The 22,424-nt window shown below is 38.2% G+C and overlaps 3 protein-coding genes and 1 long non-coding RNA gene across 5 annotated transcripts; all 4 read right to left on the bottom strand.

Annotated features, from left to right (window-relative positions):
- Nucleotides 1-298: 298 nt before the first annotated feature.
- LOC103514002 (transmembrane protein 62-like) lies at nucleotides 299-5,051 on the bottom strand. The gene is made up of 6 exons (XM_026827069.1): nucleotides 4,718-5,051; nucleotides 2,956-3,082; nucleotides 1,958-2,095; nucleotides 1,305-1,612; nucleotides 740-814; nucleotides 299-451 (listed from the first exon to the last, which is right to left on the bottom strand). The coding sequence occupies exons 1-6, from the start codon at nucleotides 4,895-4,897 to the stop codon at nucleotides 299-301; spliced, it is 981 nt and encodes a 326-aa protein (XP_026682870.1). The 5' UTR covers nucleotides 4,898-5,051.
- On the bottom strand, nucleotides 4,087-4,677 carry LOC113469406. The gene is made up of 2 exons (XR_003392835.1): nucleotides 4,584-4,677; nucleotides 4,087-4,125 (listed from the first exon to the last, which is right to left on the bottom strand). It is a non-coding gene; the product is annotated as an uncharacterized LOC113469406 (long non-coding RNA).
- Nucleotides 5,052-5,942: 891 nt separating the features above from the next.
- On the bottom strand, nucleotides 5,943-15,172 carry LOC103513997 (serine/threonine-protein kinase grp). Of its 2 annotated transcripts, XM_008478860.3 has the most exons (10): nucleotides 14,785-15,172; nucleotides 13,918-13,982; nucleotides 13,626-13,751; nucleotides 13,086-13,215; nucleotides 11,599-11,808; nucleotides 9,301-9,557; nucleotides 7,995-8,020; nucleotides 7,714-7,819; nucleotides 6,938-7,014; nucleotides 5,943-6,815 (listed from the first exon to the last, which is right to left on the bottom strand). In XM_008478860.3, the coding sequence occupies exons 2-10, from the start codon at nucleotides 13,966-13,968 to the stop codon at nucleotides 6,677-6,679; spliced, it is 1,122 nt and encodes a 373-aa protein (XP_008477082.1). In that variant the 5' UTR covers nucleotides 13,969-13,982; nucleotides 14,785-15,172; the 3' UTR covers nucleotides 5,943-6,676. The 2 variants fall into 2 exon arrangements, with proteins under 2 accessions (XP_008477082.1, XP_008477083.1); XM_008478861.3 differs by lacking the exon at nucleotides 7,714-7,819 and having other exon boundaries at nucleotides 7,889-8,020; nucleotides 14,785-15,169.
- A 5,128-nt stretch (nucleotides 15,173-20,300) lies between these two features.
- LOC103514001 (protein AF-9 homolog) lies at nucleotides 20,301-22,071 on the bottom strand. Its single transcript, XM_026827068.1, has 2 exons — nucleotides 21,382-22,071; nucleotides 20,301-20,415 (listed from the first exon to the last, which is right to left on the bottom strand). Exons 1-2 carry the CDS (start codon nucleotides 21,972-21,974, stop codon nucleotides 20,301-20,303), a joined length of 708 nt encoding a protein of 235 aa, XP_026682869.1. The 5' UTR covers nucleotides 21,975-22,071.
- Nucleotides 22,072-22,424: the final 353 nt, after the last annotated feature.

Raw genomic sequence — 22,424 nt, 5'->3', positions numbered from 1 at the left:
AATTTTTTCATTAGAACGGTAATTAAAAATTGAATTTTCGACCTTTTAAAAGTTACTTTTTCGGAGTTTCGACCTCAGATTTGGATTTTTCACTACTTTTTACGTAGGAATTGACCATTTATTAATAATTTTTACCCATTTGCAACTCCTCCATTGGACATGGCTATAGACCATCACCCAGATGTGTAGAAAAAAAATCCTTTCTTTATTTTGCCATCACCATTCGGCTACAGACTACGACAACACAACATGATGGAACGATTATGGATTAATTGATTGGAAAAAGGTAAGTAGGGACTTACGTTCGACTGTTTTTCCAGTCAGCCAGCTCAAGTTCTAGAATGCCATTCTGTTGTCTCGTATACATATGAGGTACTGCACCTCCCAGCTGATGAAGATGTCCACAGAGGTATGCCACAGCCGATTTGTCCTTTCTCATGATATCACGGACCTGAGATAAAGAAAAAGTACGGAAAACTATAAAAAATAGATAGAGGAAAAAAGTATGAGAAATTGAGAATAGATTCCCCAAAAATGGTTAGGTTCCATAAAAAAAAATACATAAGACATAAGCCAAAGATTGCATTTTAAGACCCCGAGTTTGATCCCCGGCAAAGCATGGGCATTTGAGCATACATCTAGTTCGTAAATAAAAATGTATTGCAACTTCCCAGTATTGCTAGTTAGCTGAAAAGTAGAGCGCCTGCCTTGTAAGCTCTAGGTCACCAGTTGATTATACTGCACCTCCCAGCTGATGAAGATGTCCACAGAGGTATGCCACAGCCGATTTGTCCTTACTCATGATATCACGGACCTGAGATAAAAGAAAAAGTACGGAAAAATATAAAAAATAGATAGAGGAAAAAAGTATGAGAAATTGAGAATAGATGCCCCAAAAATGGTTAGATTCCATAAAAAAATACATAAGACATAAGCCAAAGGATTGCATTTTAGGACCCTGAGCTTGATCCCTGGCAAAGCATGGGCATTTGAGCATACAACTAGTTCGTAAATAAAAATGTATTGCCACTTCCCAGTATTGCTAGTTAGCTGAAAAGTAGAGCGCCTGCCTTGTAAGCTCTAGGTCACGAGTTGATTCCCGCCCGGGGCAAATTTTACAAATAGGGGTCGTCCTCGAAACGGCTGGCTTTCTCCTATCCTGACCTCCTTCTCTCCTTGATTTAGGGACAATTAGACCTACAATGTTCTGTTCAAAACGATAAACGATACTTGACACGTACGTTGTTTTACAGTTACCTCTATCAAATACGAGAAAAATACAATCGCCTTATGTTCTAACTCACATGTTGGTATCCCTGACTCAATATAGTTGAGGTCGGGTAGTGTCCAAACCACACGCTATGCGACATGTTCACATTGTCGCGCACGATCCCCTCGACATGCTCAATCTCAGGCGTGTCCAGCACGCCGATGAAATTGAACGGTCGCCGTGGTCCCGGGTCTAGACATGCATCAAGCGCGACAAAAGCGACAGGCGGGTGGTCGCGCGGGGTTAGGTGATAAACGTACGAACGCGGATAGGTTTGACCCTGTATGGAGTACTTGCGGTAGAAATTGGTGTGTGAGTCGAGCGAGGGTAGGTTGAAGTTGTCTGAAAAAAATTGAGTATGAACATCACACAACTTCATATTTCACTACGAAACTGTACTTCGAGACACATTCTTTTACATCCATGCCTATCTGAGAGTGGAAAAGTTTGGCCAGAAAATTTAGGCTCTGCATATCAAACCCAGCTATCTGAGTTGAGAGTCAGTGCTTTTAACCTCTCAGTCCGAGATATACCTTTTTTTTTTCTTCTTCAACTATTGTAATATTTTAACTCTGGGAATCGAATCTGGAAGCTTCTGCATGGCAAGCAAGTGTGTTACCACTGGGCCAACCATTCCCTCAAGAGTTTGCAATTTTATTTGATGTTGACCCAAACCACGCCACTCACCATGGTTCCCTCTTGTGTCCAACCAAATGGTCTTATTCGTGATATGTGTACTCTGCAATGTATTCCAATAGTGCTGCCATTCTTCTTCGTACTGTTGAGATCCAAGTTCATTCTTCTCCTTTGCATCAGTCAAATCACCTGGACAGAAAAAACTAATCAATAAACTGCCCAGTTGATGATGTAAGAGTGGACATATTGCATGAATAATTTATTTATTCACCTGCAAAGCAGCAGGGCCTTGTGTGACATGAATAATAAATAGTGAAAATATTGGCTTTAAATTTCTGTTTAATTGGCCATATGCCACAATGCTTGTTGCCAGAATATAATGTCACACAATTTACTGGTCTATTAGTTTTTTTTTCTTTTAGTTTGACAGATTTCTCAGATTCCATCATAGCTTGTACCCAGTACCCACTAAGTAGGTAATTCATGTGTACCTGTTTCACAATGTCACATTTTTTAATACTTTGCACACAATTTCATATCTAGGTCTAGGTGAATTAGCTCTTATCTAATCAAATACGAACAAATGAGTGACCCAGATGAACTTTAGAATTTGCTTTTCTAGAGCATGAAATAAATCTGAAACAGCATTTTGCCTTTACTGATTCCTTTGTTTTTCTGTCTGAGGTACCTGTTTCTTCCCCAGTACCCACTAAGTAGGTAATTCATGTGTACCTGTTTCACAATGTCACATTTTTTAATACTTTGCACACAATTTCATATCTAGGTGAATTAGCTCTTATCTAATCAAATACAAACAAATGAGTGATCCAGATGAACTTTAGAATTTGCTTTTCTAGAGCATGAAATAAAATTGAAACAGCATTTTGCCTTTACTGATTCCTTTGTTTTTCTGTCTGAGGTACCTGTTTCTTTCTAGAGCATGAAATAAAATTGAAACAGCATTTTGCCTTTACTGATTCCTTTGTTTTTCTGTCTGAGGTACCTGTTTCTTTGAAGTACCGTCTATAAAGGTACCTGGTTTTTCCCACCTAAGGTATACTTACCACTTGCAATGACAAGACTGGGATGGATTATGTCCACTGTTTCATTACAAAATTTGTGGAACTCGGAGATCCTAGATTTGTCTTGAAAAATACTGATGTGGATGTCAGATATCTGAAAATGGATAGTGAATAATTTCATTATTTTAGTCATTTCTTATCTCACTGATAAATCATAAAACAAAAAGACAAGTAGGCAGGTATGATTCATTCCATTTTTTTTTTAAATTTTATTTTAAGGTTAATAGAGGAAACTCTAACAGAAGAGGTCTTATTGTCCCAAAATTGAAGAGAAGCTACTTGTGCAGAAGTCACGTCCGTGGAATATTGCTACCAAAGGAACTGGCACAAACAAGCAGTGACCCTGGTTATTATAGGGTTAGGTTAAATACAAAAAGAAGCTTTTCTTTTCCACGGATGTGACTTCTGCATAATTACCAGTGTTTGTAAAACAACCGAGTTGAATACACTCAACAATCCATAGATAATATCAGAGAAACACAATTGGCCCAGTGGTAATGCACTTGCTTGCTGTGCAGAAGGTCCCGGGTTCAAATCCCACCATCGACAAAAATTTGTACTTGTTTTTGATTGCAAATATTTCAACAGGTTACTTTCTGGTGTTCTCGTGTTGACCAAGCACCTAAATGGGAAGTATTGTGTTTCTTCTTGCCCATCTGATGAGAGGCATACTATCACGTCCATGGAATATTGCTACCAAAGGAACTGGCACAAACAAGCAGTGACCCTGGTTATTATAGGGTTAGGTTAAACACAAGAAGGAATTTTCACAATTAGAGCAGTGATTAGTGTTATTATAGGGTTAGGTTAAATACAAAAAGCAGCTTTTCTTTTCCACGGATGTGACTTCTGGATAATTACCAGTGTTTGTAAAACAACTGAGTTGAATACACTCAACAATCCATAGAAAATATCAGAGAAACACAGTTGGTCCAGTGGTAACGCACTTGCTTGCCATGCAGAAGGTCCCGGGTTTGAATCCCACCGACAAAATTTGTACTTGTTTTTGATTGCAAATATTTCAATGGGTTACTTACTTTCTGGTGTTCTTGTGTTGACCCAGCACCTAAATGGGAAATATTGTGTCTCTTCTCGTGACTGGGTAGTGGTACTGCCTGTCACATCCACTGCTCTCACCTGTTCAAATAGATGGCAAATGACATTTAAGATCGAAAGATAGTGAACTCTATGTTTTAATTCGACCGTTTTGCATTTGGTTTAGATGTTTGTTTGAATGTTTGATTGTTCCACTATAACTCGCGATTGCCTGGTCCGATTTTGATGAAATTTGGTACATGCGCTTACAAGATCGAGGCGCGTCGATCCTTGAAATTTGGGATTCCAGAACTGAGCGGATTCATTTTTGGTCTGCCGAAATTTTCCTTCCAATAGCTGAGTCATCATCATTAACCCTTGTATTCTTTCTGTAAAAACACTAATAGCCCGTTCTACACAGCTCGTAACACCGGATTGGTTAGTTCCAAAAGGACTCGTCGAACCCTCAGCGCTAGTGTGGGGGTTCGCTTGCCAATCCTGTGTTACTTCCGTATTTTGAAGGTAACATCACACGACTGTTTATTACATAAATAACTTACATGGAGAGTATGGATACGTTCGCTGTACAGGCTAGGATCCCACTGATGAACATAGAGTGGACCACTCACATGACGGCAAGGTGACCATTCCGAACACTCATTTTAAAAAAAAAAAAAAAAAAAAAAATAATTACCTGTAGGAACCAAAACAGATTGGTGAACGAATCCGTTATGTTGACAATGTTATCATTGTGTGTAAAAGTTTCTGAGAGACTGCAATCCTCACAGGACATGATATGCGAGAGATTTTGAACCATAACCGATACCAGGATCAGGAACGATAGCAACAGAAGGGACGTGTTTGACAGGATCATGGTGTAAAAGTGAAACTGATCTCAGGACTTGTTAAAAAGTTAAAACAAAGAGAATTTCATGGTAAAACAAAGAGCAAATCACACTCATTATCACCTATTTCACAGAAATAGTAAAAGAAAAGAATAGAAAACCTGAAAAGAGAAGAAAGGTTACTTTTAAACTGATCTCAGGACTTGTTAAAAAGTTAAAACAAAGAGAATTTCATGGTAAAACAAAGAGCAAATCACACTCATTATCACCTATTTCAGAGAAATAGTTGAGAAGAAAAGAATAGAAAACCTGAAAAGAGAGAAGCAGAGAAGAAAGGTTACTTTTATGATACAAGAGAAGTTAGCAATCTTCCAAATTTCATTTTTGATAAGAAAAGTATTGATCATGTGAGAAGTTAGCATTCTTTTGTTTACGTCTTGCATACAGGGTGCACTCAAGTCGCTCAACTTTTACATTTCATAGATAAGAAATTTTTCGGAGGTCAAGGGTTTGAATCCCTCTTTTGGAAATATATTTCCCTATATTAACCAATACCTACTTTTTTAGCGAGTAGCAAGAAACAAATGAAACAATCAAAATATTATTTGAGTAGTGATAGCGTTTTGTTAACGCAGCGCTGTTTACGGCGGGACTCAAAATGCTGGGTTCTCAAGTGAAACCAAAAATGCTATTGCTCTTGTAGGACGGAACGGCTGGTAGATTACGCCAAATGAAAATAACGCCAGCCGAGCCCAGGCACCAGCTTGAAAAAGTGTGCCTGTCTTGTAAGCGTTATGACGCGGGTTCGATTTCCGCCCGGGACAAACATTACCCTTTTAAGCAGATAAGGTTATTTTTCGGACGGCTGGTTTTCCAATACCTATCCTATAATTTTATCTCTTCGATTTCGGGACGATAAGACCTCCGTTGATTCAGTTCCCCTATCATATTTCCAATACCTATCCTATAATTTTATCTCTTCGATTTCGGGACGATAAGACCTCCGTTGATTCAGTTCCCCTATCATAAAAAAAAAACTGAAAGATTAAAAGCGAGTAGAAAACAGATTCAGAATTTCAATATGAAAAATATTAGGTACAAAAAACCTCACGTTTTATTTAAATCGAGGTAGATATAAGACACAAAAATTTACGTAGAAAAACAGATTTGGGGCTCGATTTCACAATCAGTTTTAGTTAAACAAATGCTTCGATAGAAAACAATTGGCAGTGAAATACTTCTTATTCTAGCTAAAACTGATTGTAAATTGGGCCAATACTTATAAAAATAGGTAAAAAAAAAAAATACTTCAGCAAATATATGGCAGGTGCTTCAATAGAGCATTTCAATTCCTTCACTCAGATTACTCCCTCCATTAATCATTATAACTATCATCTTTTTTTTCAACTACCCACATAACATAACAAACACATAACCAAATTATACCAATCCCGCTAAATCCGGATGACATAAAACCAAAATCCTGGGATTGATAAAAATTGACCCTGACGGGCTTGTAGCGCGATAGTACAATGTTAGGTAGGTAAACCCGATTTTATCCCGATAGAATCGCGATCACAAAATCCCTGGATTCAAAAAACCCGATTTTATCCGGGTAGAATCGCGATCAGATAATCCCTGGATTCACCAAACTCGATTCTATCAGGTTAGAATCGTGGTCACATAATCCCTGCATTTACCAAAGCCGATTTTACCCGGGTAGAATCGGGATCACATGATAACCGGATTCACCAAGAGACTAAGACCGATTGGAATAGGGGTTTAATTCGATACCACAATTTTAGCATTCATACATTATTTGTCGCTATGGCAACAGACCACGAGATCGGTTTATTGATAATATCCTCCGCGAGAGCGCGCTTTATACAGAGGAATCGGGTTTTGAATTCAATGCCACAACCTTTGGACAGACGGAAATCTAGGAGTCTATGGCAACAGACCACGAGATCGGTTTATTGATAATATCCTCCGCGAGAGCGCGCTTTATACAGAGGAATCGGGTTTTGAATTCAATACCACAACCTTTGGATAGACGGAAATCTAGGAGCGTTTGGTTATCCAGGGTTAACACGCTGGCTTTGAATACGAGCTGAGCTTTCCTTGAGTCCACGGTACTGATGGTTACCTAAGGGATGAAGAGGAATAGGAAGGAACATTTAATTATTTATACAGAATCATTTCGTGTTAATTCTGATCGGGTCTTGTCTTAAATTTTAATTCAAAAAACTGTAGAGAGTAGGAGATGGATCTTATAAAAGATAAAACCTAAAAACCCTCAAATGAATAATGAGATGTAAAAAGAATGAGGGATGGATCTTATAAAAGATAAAACCTAAAAACCCTCAAATGAATAATTGAGGGATGCTGTAATGTTTTGCGATTCGAAGGGGTGACACCCTAGCCCTCTGGATTCGAAAATGGACGAATCTAACCCTCAAATGAATAATTGAGGGATGCTGTAATGTTTTGCGATTCGAAGGGGTGACACCCTAGCCCTCTGGATTCGAAAATGGACGATATGAAAACATTTTTTTTCTTTGGTTGCCTCAAACCAAGATGAAGTTTAGATTGGTTTAAAACTGAAGAATTGAAAATTACAGAATGGACCTCACCTAAATTGAGTTTAAAGGACATTTCCCCCCCCCATGATAAAGTGTATACCACTTCAAAATGTAGTATACTATGTACTTGTACTTCAAATATTGTAGTATACTTACTACTGGTAGGTTGTACAAATTAAGGAGCGCGGTAGAGCTTCGTTCCGCCAAGTCAAAAAAGTTTGACCTCGTTACTAGAGAAATTATACGCCACAAATTGAACTTACTATGGCAGGAGAATAGGATCGCCACGAGTAGCCCAGCTTGTCCAACATCATGCACAGTTTTTCTACAGCCTCCTCCGCCGTGTATTTCACGAAGAATCGCGTCATCCTTCTGACTAGAAGTCAAAAAAGTTTGACCTCGTTACTAGAGAAATTATACGCCACAAATTGAACTTACTATGGCAGGAGAATAGGATCGCCACGAGTAACCCAGCTTGTCCAACATCATACAGAGTTTTTCTACAGCCTCCTCCGCCGTGTATTTTACGAAGAACCTGGTCATCCTTCTGACTAGCTTCTGTACCGTGCTCTGTAACATAAAGAGTTTTATATTGATATCTTCACTGTTAAAGAATTTGTTCAATTTAGACATCCTTTGTAAATACTATTTTACTTATGTCTAACAATGGATAAAGGATAGTGTTAATATCTTGCCAGTTTAATGGAGCAGTTGCAATTGGGAAAATATTATTAATAAAAGGTCGATTCCTCCGTAAAAAGTTGTGAAAAATCTAAATCTGAGGTCAAAACTCGGGAAAAGTAACTTTCAAAGGTCGAAAATTTAATTTTTAATTACCGTTCCAATGAAAAAGTTCGACGTGGATAGGTTTGACCCTGTATGGAGTACTTGCGGTAGAAATTGGTGTGTGAGTCGAGCGAGGGTAGGTTGAAGTTGTCTGAAAAATAGAAAGTAAAAAATGAGTATGAACATCACATAACTTCATATTTCACTACGAAACTGTACTTCGAGGCACATTCTTTTACATCCATGCCTATCTGGGATTGGAAAAGTTTGGTCAGAAAATTTAGGCTCTGCATATCAAACCCAGCTATCTGAGTTGAGAGTCAGTGCTTTTAACCTCTCAGTCCGAGAGATACCTTTTTTTTTTCTTCAACTTGCTATGGTCTTATCGTCCCAAAATCGAAGAGAGAAGGAAGACAGGATAGAAGAAAGCCAGCCGTTCCGAGAACGAACCTTATCCCATCAAGATAAAATCCGCCCCGGGCGGGAATCGAACCCGCGGCCTAGCGCTTCTGCGCTTACAAGGCAGACGCACTACCAACTAAGCTAACTAGGCTGGCATGAAGTGTTTTTATATTGATGTCTTCACTATTAATGTATTTATTTAATTTGAACATCCTTTGTAAATATTATTTTACTTAAGTTATGTTTAACAATGGATAGAATAAAATTTATGTCTTGCCAGTTTAGTTAGCTTTGAGAGTACCACGTACCACGCCTGCCTTGCAAGCGCTAGGTCGTGGATTCGATTCTTACCCAGGGCGAAATGTATCCCGAAGAGGTTTGTTCTTGGAAAAGTTAGCTTTGTGTTACCTATCCTGTCCTCTCTTCGATTCGTGTAGATTTGTAGATTAATGTTTTGAATAAGGCACGTTGCATAATAAAAGAGTTTTCAGGGGTTCATACCATTGTTCTCTCTTCGATTTCGGAACGATAAGACACCCGTTGTCATACAGCTTAAAAATCTCTTTAACAAAGTACCTATTCTATTCTTATTTTATGTTATTGTTTATTCTATTCTAATTTGTTCTATTCTATTCAATCAAGTTTTCCTTCCTTTCACTCACCTGATTGGATTGCGTACTCTGAGTGGACACAAACTGAGAGGACACCAGTAGATCATCCAAATGAGTTGGCTGAGAGAACGAAAACAAATGAGGCTCCACTTCACAGACACTCATTGGACCGCGTAGAGCGAAAGGTTCGGGCTGAGATACACAGGCACGATCGTCAAAGGTCGGGCAAGCTCGGTTGGCTTCGGTTTCAAGATCGGAACGCATGCGTTTGGCGGTCGAGTTGAAATCGGAGCTCGGGGGACCGTCAACTAGAAACAGAGGAAGAGAAATCGGGTCGTTTGGATATTTATACTAAGCGAATATTTCTACTGATATTCGACACTGATAACTCCTTCAACCAATCATAGTAGAGCATTTTTCCGTTTTCCTACTTTCGGATGTGCTCTTCTCTTATTGGTTAATGCCCTGCAATTCACTAACGGTGGATTTCACCAATATTTTTCCAGCTCCTAGAAGGCCTGTTAAGCTAACAACCTGTTAAGTTCCATTTGATTTGTATAGGCTTAACAGGGCTGTTAAGCTAACAGGCAGTTAGGAGCTAAAAAGAAGGTTGGTGAAACCCACCCTAAGGGAAGATTTTTTTTTTTCTTTATCAAACTGATTGAATAAACACAACACAATTTGATTAGGTAGTTAATTAATGTATTTTAAAACATTACAACGGAGAAAAATCTCAAGAGATGTTGTCGTGGTCGTGGGTAGATGTGGATACAAATGTTTCATACTTTGGTAAAATAGCTTTATGGAGAGCAACAAAATGAGACCATGAAAGACCATTTTACCAGAGGATGAAGAGGTTTGTACGCCAAATGAAACCTGAAACAGATTTTGAAGAATCGAAACAGACGATAGGTAATTGAAGGGAAAGTAACAAACAGTTCTTGACGAATCACTGAAGTTAAGCCACTTATAGGCGGTTCTTGCCTAAATTTTTGGGGGGGCTTGATTTTGAAGGTACACCTTCAAAATTTTGATTTAGCTTTATGTAAAAAAATCTGGTGTGAACATCACACGACTTTCCTTATTCTATTAAATGATGCTTATTTGAGTATTATATTACCCTAACTTTTAACATATCTCTAACCGTTTAGTCGGTATAGCTGAAAACCGCCAAACAATTGTCGAAATCCGTCCAAAAACGGTCAATATATCGCCAACCGCAGCACCTATCTCAACAAAACGTTTTGAGTGCATCCTTGTCACATTTGTGAACTACATACCAAATTTCAAGTCTCTAGCTCATACCGTTCCCGAGATATTGTTAAAATACACCAAAAACCGCTAAAAAGCGGAACTCCATACCAAATTTCAAGTCTCTAGCTCATACCGTTCCCGATATATTGTTAAATTACACCGAAAACCGCCAAAAATCGGTAAAATCCCGCCAACCGTTGCACCGATCTCAAACAAAAGTTTCGGTTAAAAAAAAAAAAAAAAAAAAAAAAAAAAAAAAAAAAAAAAAAAAAAAAAAAACAATGGAGGTTTCAAAGTTAAGTCCAATATGTTTTCCAAGTTAGTTAGATACATACCTCTCGGTTGAACAAGTTACTAGATTCCAGTGGAGGCAGGCGGGGGGTGTCTCGGTGTAATTCTGAGAGCATGAATTCAGGCACCAGGTAATTCTGAGTGGGGGACACAAAACAGTACCTCAGAGTCACTTAGTACCTGAACTCAAATCTCGTATCGGTCGCCGCCCTTGGTAGATAAATACAACTTCGCCTCTGGTAGATAGAAGTACAATGTTGACCCTGGTAGACAAAATACAACTCCGACCCTGGGCGATAAATACAACTTCGCCTCTGGTAGATAGAAATACAACTCTGACCATAGCAGATAGAAATACAATCCCACCAATGGTAGATAAAAATATAACTGCGCTTTTGCAGATCCAGACTATCCCAGACCTAATAAACTCATGCGCAAAAACAATCAAGAGAAAAAATGACAGAACCCGCTCAGACTTGTCGTTCGGGAAAAAATCGTGTCATCTGTAGTGGAAACACTCTCATTTAAATTACATTGCCTACAGGTCGTAGAAAAAAATCGGGTGAAACTCACGATAAGTGGAACGGGCTCTTAGGCACGGTAAACTGTGTTAATGTCATTAATATTCACATTCAAAATAGAGACAAAATAGAAAACTAAAGACTGTAGGTATATTGAAGATATAATTATTATGGGCTTTTAGTTGGTACCAAAAAAGTTTAATATTTTTCCAACGTCCCGGTCATCACAGTAGGAATAGAAATACAAAGCTACAGTGAAAAGAAATGAGAAATTTTCACTCACCAATATCATTGGGCATATGTTTGGAGTACCAGCGGTGGCTCTTGATCTTCTCAATATTGAGTCTAGTGGACGGCAGAGGAGCTAGGATACGACGAATCAGTGACAAACAATTCACATCAAGTCGATCCCAGGGTGATCGCTGCATGTGGCGATTGTCTTTCCATTCCAGGTATTCGATACAGTCCGCCGTGGGCTTATCCCAAGGGAGTTCTGAAGGAGAGAAGACGGAGATTTGATTAGAAAGGCGCAAGTGATATTATTTATGCATGAAAACGATTTAAAATAAAGAAATTTTCTCCCAAGCTACATGGTACAATGATAAAGCTTTAAAGATTGCCAATATGTTATTATGTTATTAATTACATATTATAATTTTTATAAATGGAGAGTAAATAAATAAATACATTAACTCGAACTCATTTTAGACAAATAGGTACCAAAAGATAAATTAGACAAAAGGTTAGACAAATCAATAAGTAACTTTTATTTAAACAAATTTGAATCAGAAAAAAACTAGAAAATTCAAGTGTTGGAAAAAAAGAAGGCTTATTAAAAAGGGAAAAATTATAAAAGCAAAAGTGGAATTAGAGATATTTTTTCCAATCCAAATTTCTTCTAATAATGTCGTCAGTTAAATTGAAAGTTAAAAAAAGAGCAAACAACACAAAAACAGCACCATTTCAACACCCATACTTACATTGGCCGAAATCACCCTAGATCCACAATCAAGAGGAAAAGACATGTTCGAAAGAGAAAAACAAAAAGAAACACACAAATTAGGACACAAAATTCGACTCGCATGGGGGGAGTGGCAGTTCAACATGGGCAGTCCAGTAACTTTGGTATGCTAGTTATAGGGAAACGACTCAAAACAACTACCCTACAGCTAGACTACCAAAGAAACCGTGCTACCGTCTGTGTTTCCAACTTTATATCTATAGGGGAGATAAAATAAATTAAATAAAAACATATTGTTCGATTACAGAAAAATACACACTTAAAGCTGGGCATTGGGCAATCCATTTTTTTCCCTTCAACCTTTTTTTATCGACTATCTATCAGACTAATCGGACACATGATTCTGTATTTTCAATTGAGTTCATTCTGAGATTTTATTTTATTCAATTCAATTTCCTCAATTTCTTTCCAATACAACTAGCTAAGAATCAAAAGGGGAAAATTGTAAATACTCTTGAATAGTATGGAAAACAAAACATTTCATTTTTCACTTACAACTCTTCAATGAATGGTCCAAAATGGATCAAAAATTTCTTCTGAGTCTACACTTATGAACCATACAAGATGGGATTGAAAAAGAGTACGATTTTTAAAAGACAAATAGAACAAAACATTTCATTTTTCACTTACAACTCTTCAATGAATGGTCCAAAATGGATCAAAAATTTCTTCTGAGTCTACACTTATGAACCCTACAAGATGGGATTGAAAAAAGGGTACGATTTTTAAAAGACACATAAGATTCTTACCTCCAGCCAGCATAGCGACCAAGATGATGCCGCAGGACCAAATATCGGCCGGTTCTGCCAGGTAGCTCCTTACAAGGACTTCGGGGGCCACATAGGGTAGGGTCCCACACTTCTTGTCCAGTGGTCTTTCCTGGAAACATAAGATAATAATAATCGTATTATTAGGAACGATGATGATTACTTGATTACTGATTAGTAATAATTTTGTTCCCCTTTTTTTCCAAGCTTTATTCCGAGATTTTCATGCCGATTTTTTAAAACTTTTTATTTCTTTAATTTTACCGACAGAATTGGTTTTATTCCGTAATTTTATTGATGGAATTATTTTTTCAAGCCACCTTTTTTTCAGCCTATAATTTTATTGACAAAGATACCTAACTATATTTTTTTCATGTTCCTCCAAGAGTCCTACTTCAGTTTTAAGACGAATCTCCAAAATTTACATTTTAGTAATTTTATCAATTTCCCAAATAAAAAAATAATAAAAATAATAATAATAATAAAAAATTCTCAGTGATTTAAATTCAAATTTTCACGTACCTTGCCATTCATTCGGAACACGGTGGCGAGACCAAAGTCACTGATTTTCAGCGTATCCTGAAGATCCAACAGGACATTTTCCGGCTTCAAGTCCCGGTGAGCGATGCCTTTGCTGTGCAGATATTCCTGTAAAAATGGACAGGAATGTGGTGATTTAATAAAATAATATTCCTCTAAAAGTCAAATAGGGCAGTAGGTCCTTCTAAAATTATACTTCTTTTCTATCTAGATTTTTTTTCTCTTCCCAAAACAAAATATTATTTTTATTATTATTATTTTAGGAAAAACTTACCACTCCACTGATGAGCTGTCGAAAGAATTTCTGAGCTTCCCACTGAGCCATACCCACTTCCGGCTCTGAAACATACGAAAATTTAGAAAATGGTTAAAAGATGTTTGTTTATTTTTATGTTTAAAGTTCAACATTTATAAATGCTTTAAAACGTTTAAATTATGTAAGGAACCCTAACAAGGCTTTACCAAAGCTTCAAAATTTAATGAACTTCAATTTTTCTTTAAGATGGAAAGAACGAAGGATCTTGGTTCGAGCAAAAAAAAAATAACAACAAGAATCGAGTTATGAACTATCAATTTGACTGCTATAAAATCATCAAATGGTAGTTGGCCTTTTTGAAAATTAAAATCTTTACTATGTATTTCGATGTTTTTTTTTAAAAATTTCGGAAAGCACTTTTTAAAAAAGAAAAAGTAGAAAGTGGGAAACAATACCCACTTCCGGCTCTGAAACATACGAAAATTTAGAAAATGGTTAAAAGATGTTTGTTTATTTTTATGTTTAAAGTTAAACATTTATAAATGCTTTAAAACGTTTAAATTATGTAAGGAACCCTAACAAAAGGCTTTACCAAAGCTTCAAAATTTAATGAACTTCAATTTTTCTTTAAAATGGAAAGAACGAAGGATCTTGGTTCGAGCAAAAAAATAACAACAAGAATCGAGTTATGAACTATCAATTTGACTGCTTTAAAATCATCAAATGGTAGTTGGCCTTTTTAAAAATTAAAATCTTTACTATGTATTTCGATTTTTTTTTTTAATTTCGGAAAGCACTTTTTAAAAAAGAAAAAGTAGAAAGTGGGAAACAAGGAGATTTTATTCCAGGAATATGAAAGGAATAAAATTAGAGAGCAATAGATACCTTTTTTGGTGGATTTAGCGTTTTCATCGCGAGTTTCTTTACTTTGGTTAAACTACCAAGATGAGTAAAAAAAATATATACAACACAAAAAAGCACTTTAAATAAAAAGAAATTAACTTGACAACACAAACAAAAAGCACTCTCACTCTAAAGAAAATGCCGTCCAAAAAACAAGCGGCCAAAAATTTTCCTTAAAAAAGAAGAAGAAAAAAAAGTGCTAAAAAATAATAATAACCCGTGTCTTATGAAGCTAACCCAAACATTTCTCGCTAGAAACTAGAATGACAGACTTTAGCCTGAAACGCAAAAATGTCTACGTGAGATATGAAGTTCCAAGAACCAAGGAGGCATTAAGGCGTCTTGTCAGTTGTCGCCTCATGGTTTTTGCTGACAGTAGCTGGAAAAGTGAAATCAAACCGACGCTACGCGCTATGTGCCTTTCAGTGACAAGTGTCAACTAACCTACTAGTAGAACTACAATTTTGGAAGGAAAAGATGAAAATAGAAAGAAAAAATAAATTAAAATGAAAATAAATAAGAGGTTTGACACAGGAACTGTAAGGCCAGCCACTCACTATCAGGTAGATCTGACAGGTTCGCCTTATCAGGTCTACCTGATAGTGTGTGTACTCATCAGGTATCGAACGCGCAACCTATCGTTTTCTAACTAACTAGGCTGGCTTAGGCTACAAAGAATTATTTTGTTCAAACTTGTTCTTACAAATGACCTTCCTTTGCCTAAAATTTTGGTCAGCAATATTTCGCAAAAAGAAGAAGAAAAAAAAGTGCTAAAAAATAATAATAACCCGTGTCTTATGAAGCTAACCCAAACATTTCTCGCTAGAAACTAGAAAGAATGACAGACTTTAGCCTGAAACGCAAAAATGTCTACGTGAGATATGAAGTTCCAAGAACCAAGGAGGCATTAAGGCGTCTTGTCAGTTGTCGCCTCATGGTTTTTGCTGACAGTAGCTGGAAAAGTGAAATCAAACCGACGCTACGCGCTATGTGCCTTTCAGTGACAAGTGTCAACTAACCTACTAGTAAAAGTACAATTTTGGAAGGAAAAGATGAAAATAGAAGGAAAAAATAAATTAAAATAAATAAGAGGTTTGACACAGGAACTGTAAGGCCAGCCACTCACTATCAGGTAGATCTGACAGGTTCGCCTTATCAGGTCCGCCTGTCAGGTCTACCTGATAGTGTGTGTACTCATCAGGTATCAGGTAGACCTGACAGGCGAACCTACCAGGTCTATCTGACAATGGGTGGTTGGCCTGTCAGGTCTACCTGATAGTGTGTGTGCTCATTAGGTGTCAGGTAGACCTGACAGGCGAACCTGATCAGGTGTACCTACCAGGTCCATCTGATAATGAGTGGTTGGCCTAACTGCTACGGTCTTATTGTCCCGAAAGCGAAGAGAGAAAGAAGACAGGATAGAAGAAAGTCAGCCGTTCCGAGAACGAAATCTGGGGGGGGGATCGAACGCGCAACCTATCGTTTTCTAACTATCTAGGCTGGCTTTGGCTACAAAGAATTCTTACAAATGACCTTCCTTTGCCTAAAATTTTGGTCAGAAATATTTCGTCCCGAGTGGGATTTGAATCCTTCACGTTCAGGTTGACAGTCGGAGCTCTTAACTATTCGGCCACAGAGGTAAGATAAGGTGTATTTTCCTTTCGGGAAACTTTCGGAAACGGAACCGATTTCGATGGTGCGCCATCTTATATTTCCTATGGTTTAGTTTTAGTACGGGCTCCTTTTTCAGTTTCTCTTCTGGTTCAGTTTACGAAAATTTCCCAGAAAGGAAAATACACCTAGGTACATATATTTAGCAGATAAGGTGTATTTTCCTTTCGGGAAACTTTCGGAAACGGAACCGATTTCGATGGTGCGCCATCTTATATTTCCTATGGTTTAGTTTAAAAAAAAACTCCTTTTTCAGTTTCTCTTCTGGTTCAGTTTACGAAAATTTCCCAGAAAGGAAAATACACCTAGGTACATATATTTAGCTTCTTTTTTTTAAAGAGGTTTGACAGAGGGAACTGTAACTGCTAGGGTCTTATCGTCCCGAAATCGAAGAGAGAAGGAAGACAAGATAGGAGAAAGCCAGCCGTTCCGAGAACGAACATCATCCCATCAGGACAAAATCCGCCCCGGGCGGGAATCGAACCCGCGGCCTAGCGCTTACAAGGCAGACGCACTTTCAACTAAGCTAACTAGGCTGGTATATTTAGCTTCAAAGTTAAGCAGTGAAAGGTTTGAGTTTGCCTCAGTCAGCAATGGATACATCCGTTTGCCTAGAACAGCAGAAAAGCGACTGCCTCAGATATCGAGTTATACTTCCTCTATTCTACTTATGAGAACATTGTGGTATACTGGAGGCCATCACATTACTTCAGCACGAAAAGCAAAATTGGCTTACTATAGGATTAGGGGGGAAATATTCGTCAGAAAAGCCTCAGCGGTTAGATCTTTTTTTTTCTCTCATCCAAGAAGAATTTTGATAGAGGGAACTAGATAAGTGCTGACCTCTTATTGCCTCGAAAGCGAAAAAGAAGAAGAAAAAAAAGTGCTAAAAAATAATAATAACCCGTGTCTTATGAAGCTAACCCAAACATTTCTCGCTAGAAACTAGAAAAAGAAAAATTCTGTTGGTCCTCATTTTTCCTGCTCTATGACTTTGAAACATCACCCAAGTAAGCGCAACTGATCTATTAGATTGGAGAGTAACACGCCTGCCTTGCAAGCGCTAGGTCGTGGATTCGATTCTCACCCAGGGCGAAATTTATCCCGAAGAGGTTCGTTCTTGGAAAAGCTAGCTTTGTGTTACCTAGCCTGTCCTCTCTTCGATTCGTGTAGATTTGTAGATTAATGTTTTGAATAAGGCACATTGCATAATTAAAGAGTTTTCAGGGGTTCATACCATTGTTCTCTCTTCGATTTCAGAACGATAAGACACCCGTTGTTACAGCTTAAAAATCTCTTTAACAAAGTACCTATAGATTCTATTCTATTCTTATTTTATGTTATTGTTTATTCTATTCTAATTTGTTCTACTCTATTCAATCAAATCTTCCTTCCTTTCACTCACCTGATTGGATTGCGTACTCTGAGTGGACACAAACTGAGACGATACTAGCAGATCATCCAAATGAGTTGGCTGAGAGAACGAAAACAAATGAGGCTCCACTTCACACACACTAATTGGACCGCGTAGAGCGAAAGGTTCGGGCTGAGATACACAGGCACGATCGTCAAAGGTCGGGCAAGCTCGGTTGGCTTCGGTTTCGAGATCGGAACGCATGCGTTTGGCGGTCGAGTTGAAATCGGAGCTCGGGGGACCGTCAACTAGAAACAGAAGAGAAGAAATAGGGTCGTTTGGATATTTATACTAAGCGAATATTTCTACTGATATTCGACACTGATAGACCGACCGTGGCACAAGCTCTGCTTATACGGATGGGTATACCATTTATATGAAAAATGTATGTTCTGAGTTTTTTTGTCAATCAAATATAAATGGAAACTTGTTTAAAAAAAAAAAAAGGTAGACCTGTTCAGGTGTACCTGTCAGGTCTAGTTGATAGTGGGTGGCGTTACATATGTAGCATAAAGAGCCCCGGGGCCACCTTGGGGAGAAATCCTATTGCTGTTGTAGGACGGAACGGCTGGTAGATTACGCAAAATGAAAATAACGCCAGCCGAGCCCAGGGACCAGCTTGAAAAAGCGTGCCGGTCTTGTAAGCGTTATGACGCGGGTTCGATTTCCGCCCGGGACAAACTTTACCTTTTTAAGCAGATAAGGTTATTTTTCGGACGGCTGGTTTTCCAATATCCCATAATTTTATCACTTCGATTTCGGGACGATAAGACCTCCGTTGTTTCACTTCCCCTATCATATAAAAAAAACTGAAAGATTAAAAAAAAAGTGCGAGTAGAAAACAGATTCAGAATTTCAATATGAAAAATATTAGGTACAAAAAACCTCACGTTTTATTTAAATCGAGGTAGATATAAGACACAAAAATTTACGTAGAAAAACACATTTGGGGCTCGATTTCACAATCAGTTTTAGTTAAACAAATGTTTCGATAGAAAACAATTGGCAGTGAAATACTTATTCTAGCTAAAACTGATTGTAAATTGGGCCAATACTTATAAAAATAGGTACAAAAATATGGAACGATTATGGATTGATTGATTGGAAAAAGGTAAGTAGGGACTTACGTTCGACTGTTTTTCCAGTCAGCCAGCTCAAGTTCTAGGTACAAAAATAAAATACTTCAGCAAATATATGGCAGGTGCTTCAATAGAGCATTTCAATTCCTTCACTCAGATTACTCCCTCCATTAATAATCATAACTATCATCTTTTTTTTTCAACTACCCACATAACATAACAAACACATAACCAAATTATACCAATCCCGCTAAAATCCAGATGACATAAAACCAAAATCCTGACGGGCTTGTAGCGCGATAGTACAATGTTAGGTAGGTAAACCCGATTTTATCCTGTTAGAATCGCGATCACATAATCCCTGGATTCAAAAAACCAGATTTTATCCGGGTAGAATCGCGATCACATAATCCCTGGATTCAAAAAACCCGATTTTATCCGGGTAGAATCGCGATCACATAATCCCTGGATTCACCAAACTCGATTTTATCAGGTTAGAATCGTGATCACATAATCCCTGCATTTACCAAAGCCGATTTTATTCGGATAGAATCGTGATCACATAATCCCTGCATTTACCAAAGCCGATTTTACCCGGGTAGAATCGTGATCACATAATCCCTGCATTTACCAAAGCCGATTTTACCCGGGTAGAATCGGGATCACATGATAACCGGATTCACCAAGAGACTAAGACCGATTGGAATAGGGGTTTTATTCGACAACACAATTTTAGCATTCATACATTATTTGTCGCTATGGCAACATCTGAAAGAGATTAAAACATTAAAAAGCTGCCAGCCTAGTTAGCCTGCCTTGTAAGCACTAGGTTGTGGGTTCGAGAGGTTTCATACTCATACATCGAGCTGTCTCATGATGGAGCTCTAGCTGTGGGACTATAAACACGGAGGAGAACACCTAACCCCAACCAGCCGGTAGCCTAGCTAGCCGGTAGTTTTCATAGGGTTTTCTCTGTTTTTAAAGAACAAGCCCAAGTTCTCACTATGGTTGACTGCGATTCAGGACAAGCCAATAGATCAGTTGCGCTTACTTGGGTGATGTTTCAAAGTCATAGAGCAGGAAAAATGAGGACCAACGGAATTTTTCTTTTTCTTCTACGACTTCTAGATACCGAGATAAATCGATTTAAAAAATATCGGTAAATCGTGAAGTTTTTGCTTTCGTCCAGTGTGGGGGAGGGGTGGGTTGTGACGTCATTTCTTTCTGTAGAAGTTCTCATATTGCCAGGATTTTCTGAAGAAATTCTTGTGGTTTGCTTTCGTCCAGTGTGGGGGAGGGGTGGGTTGTGACGTCATTTCTTTCTGTAGAAGTTCTCATATTGCCAGGATTTTCTGAAGAATTTCTTGTGCCACCAATTCCTCTTGTTGTGACTTCACGAATTCTTGTATTGGTTCTGACGTCATCACATGGGTCCTGGTCATCTTGGCTCTGGAAATCAGGCAGTGGTTGGAACATAGGAGTTAGCACGGGGTTGTTCTGCGGAGCGCCAAGTTTAGTGACGAAACAAAACCATAATGGAACTTTTGAGGGTGGGCTTTTATGTAAAGAACAAATGGATTTTTTATTGATAAAAAAGGCAAAACAATGAAGGGGGTTTTTTTTAATAAACGTTTTTTATTTTAAGTTGGAACATAGGAGTTAGCACGGGGTTGTTCTGCGGAGCGCCAAGTTTAGTGACGAAACAAAACCATAATTGAACTTTTGAGGGTGGACTTTTATGTAAAGAACAAATAATGGATTTATTGATGTTGGAACATAGGAGTTAGCACGGGGTTGTTCTGCGGAGCGCCAAGTTTAGTGACGAAACAAAACCATAATTGAACTTTTGAGGGTGGGCTTTTATGTAAAGAACAAATGGATTTTTTATTGATAAAAAAAAAGGCAAAACAATGAAGGGTTTTTATTTTAATAAACGTTTTTAATTTACGAAACGAAAATGCAACGAAAAACAAAATGTTTAATGAAATAAGAAGCAAAGAAAGAATGTAGTAGATCTACAATAGTTTATCTAAGTAATCTAAAACGCTATCAAGAGCAAATGTAGGAGAAGAAAACTAAGAAAAAATTCAATTTTCATTATTTTTTCATTCACAAATTTCTTGACCCCGCCGGGAATCGAACCCGGGTCTCCCGCGTGCAAGGCGAGTGCAGTGACCACTACGCCATGGGAGCTGATTTGAATCATACTTACTTGAATCAGAAAGAAAAACTAGAAAATTCAAGTGTTGGAAAAAAAAGAAGGTTCATTAAAAAGGGGAAAATTATAAAAGCAAAAGTGGCATTAGAGATATTTTTTCAAAGCCAAATTTCTTCTAATAATGTCGTCAATTAAATTGAAAGTTAAAAAAAGAGCAAACAACACAAAAACAGCACCATTTCAACATCCATACTTACTCTTCCCCCTCCCCCCCCCTCCCCTCTCCTCCCTCCGTCCCCTCTATCTTCACCTCCCCTCTTCTGACCTCTTCATCAATCACTGTATGTACCTCACTCAGCGAGAGCATCACATCTATTGGTGTCTCCAAACTAATGATCGGAATGATGGATTTTACATGGAGGAAGTTCACGGGATGTACGAGCTCTACATTCCGATTGTTTTCCCGATCCACAAACCCGATGGTAATCTTCATCGGAAACTCCCCCCACCCTTCCCGCGTTATCTTGAAAGGCGCCTTACGCACGATAACGACGTTATTCGGCGCGTAAGATTCATGCAGCATGAACTTGACGTGCGCAATATGCCGCACGATATTCTCCGGGTTGGACTCGCAATTGCGCACATACACGGTCCACTTGTGCGTACTCTGGCCGCATGCGGGGGAGCCTAGGGATTTACACATCGTACCCACGTAGAAGCGGAAGTTCCGTTGCGTCAGAGGGCGACCCGTGTCGGGCACCAGACGGGGGACTTTTTTCCGCTTGGATTTCCGACTTGGCAGCTCCAGACCAGGTTCTACTTTCACCTCCACACCTCCGTCTTCCCTCATCTCCTCCTCTGCTTTCACAATGGCAGGGTGCACCCTCCTATTGGACCGATTCGTAGCGTAATACTGCGTCACGACGCTGCGTTTCAAGGCGCGAAAGAGGCGTAGCGTTTCATTCAATTCGTCACTTAAAAAAAAAAAAAAAAAAAAAAAAACCTTAGCTGTCATACTTGTACAGTGATGTAAAAAGCCATCGCCTAATGAATTCCACAGAAATCAAAACAAACAAACAAACCATTTTGATGGTCTATGGCTAAGGGCAACGCTCTGGAAGTAGTACGAAAAAAACAGTCAAATGTAGACAAAACAGAAATAAGTAAACAGTGAAGACAATGCATTTTTCACCAGTACGACACAGTTAAATTAATTTAAACATTTGTTTTTATTATTTCATGGCAGTTAAATTACTTACTACATTAAATACAATAAAATAGGTACTTGTAACCTACAACT

The sequence above is a fragment of the Diaphorina citri genome, unplaced genomic scaffold (assembly GCF_000475195.1).
Source record: "Diaphorina citri unplaced genomic scaffold, Diaci psyllid genome assembly version 1.1 scaffold1063, whole genome shotgun sequence".
Classification (NCBI taxonomy): Eukaryota; Metazoa; Arthropoda; class Insecta; order Hemiptera; family Psyllidae; genus Diaphorina; species Diaphorina citri.
Note: the sequence above shows the minus strand (reverse complement) of the source record. Positions and strands in the feature narration are given on the sequence as shown.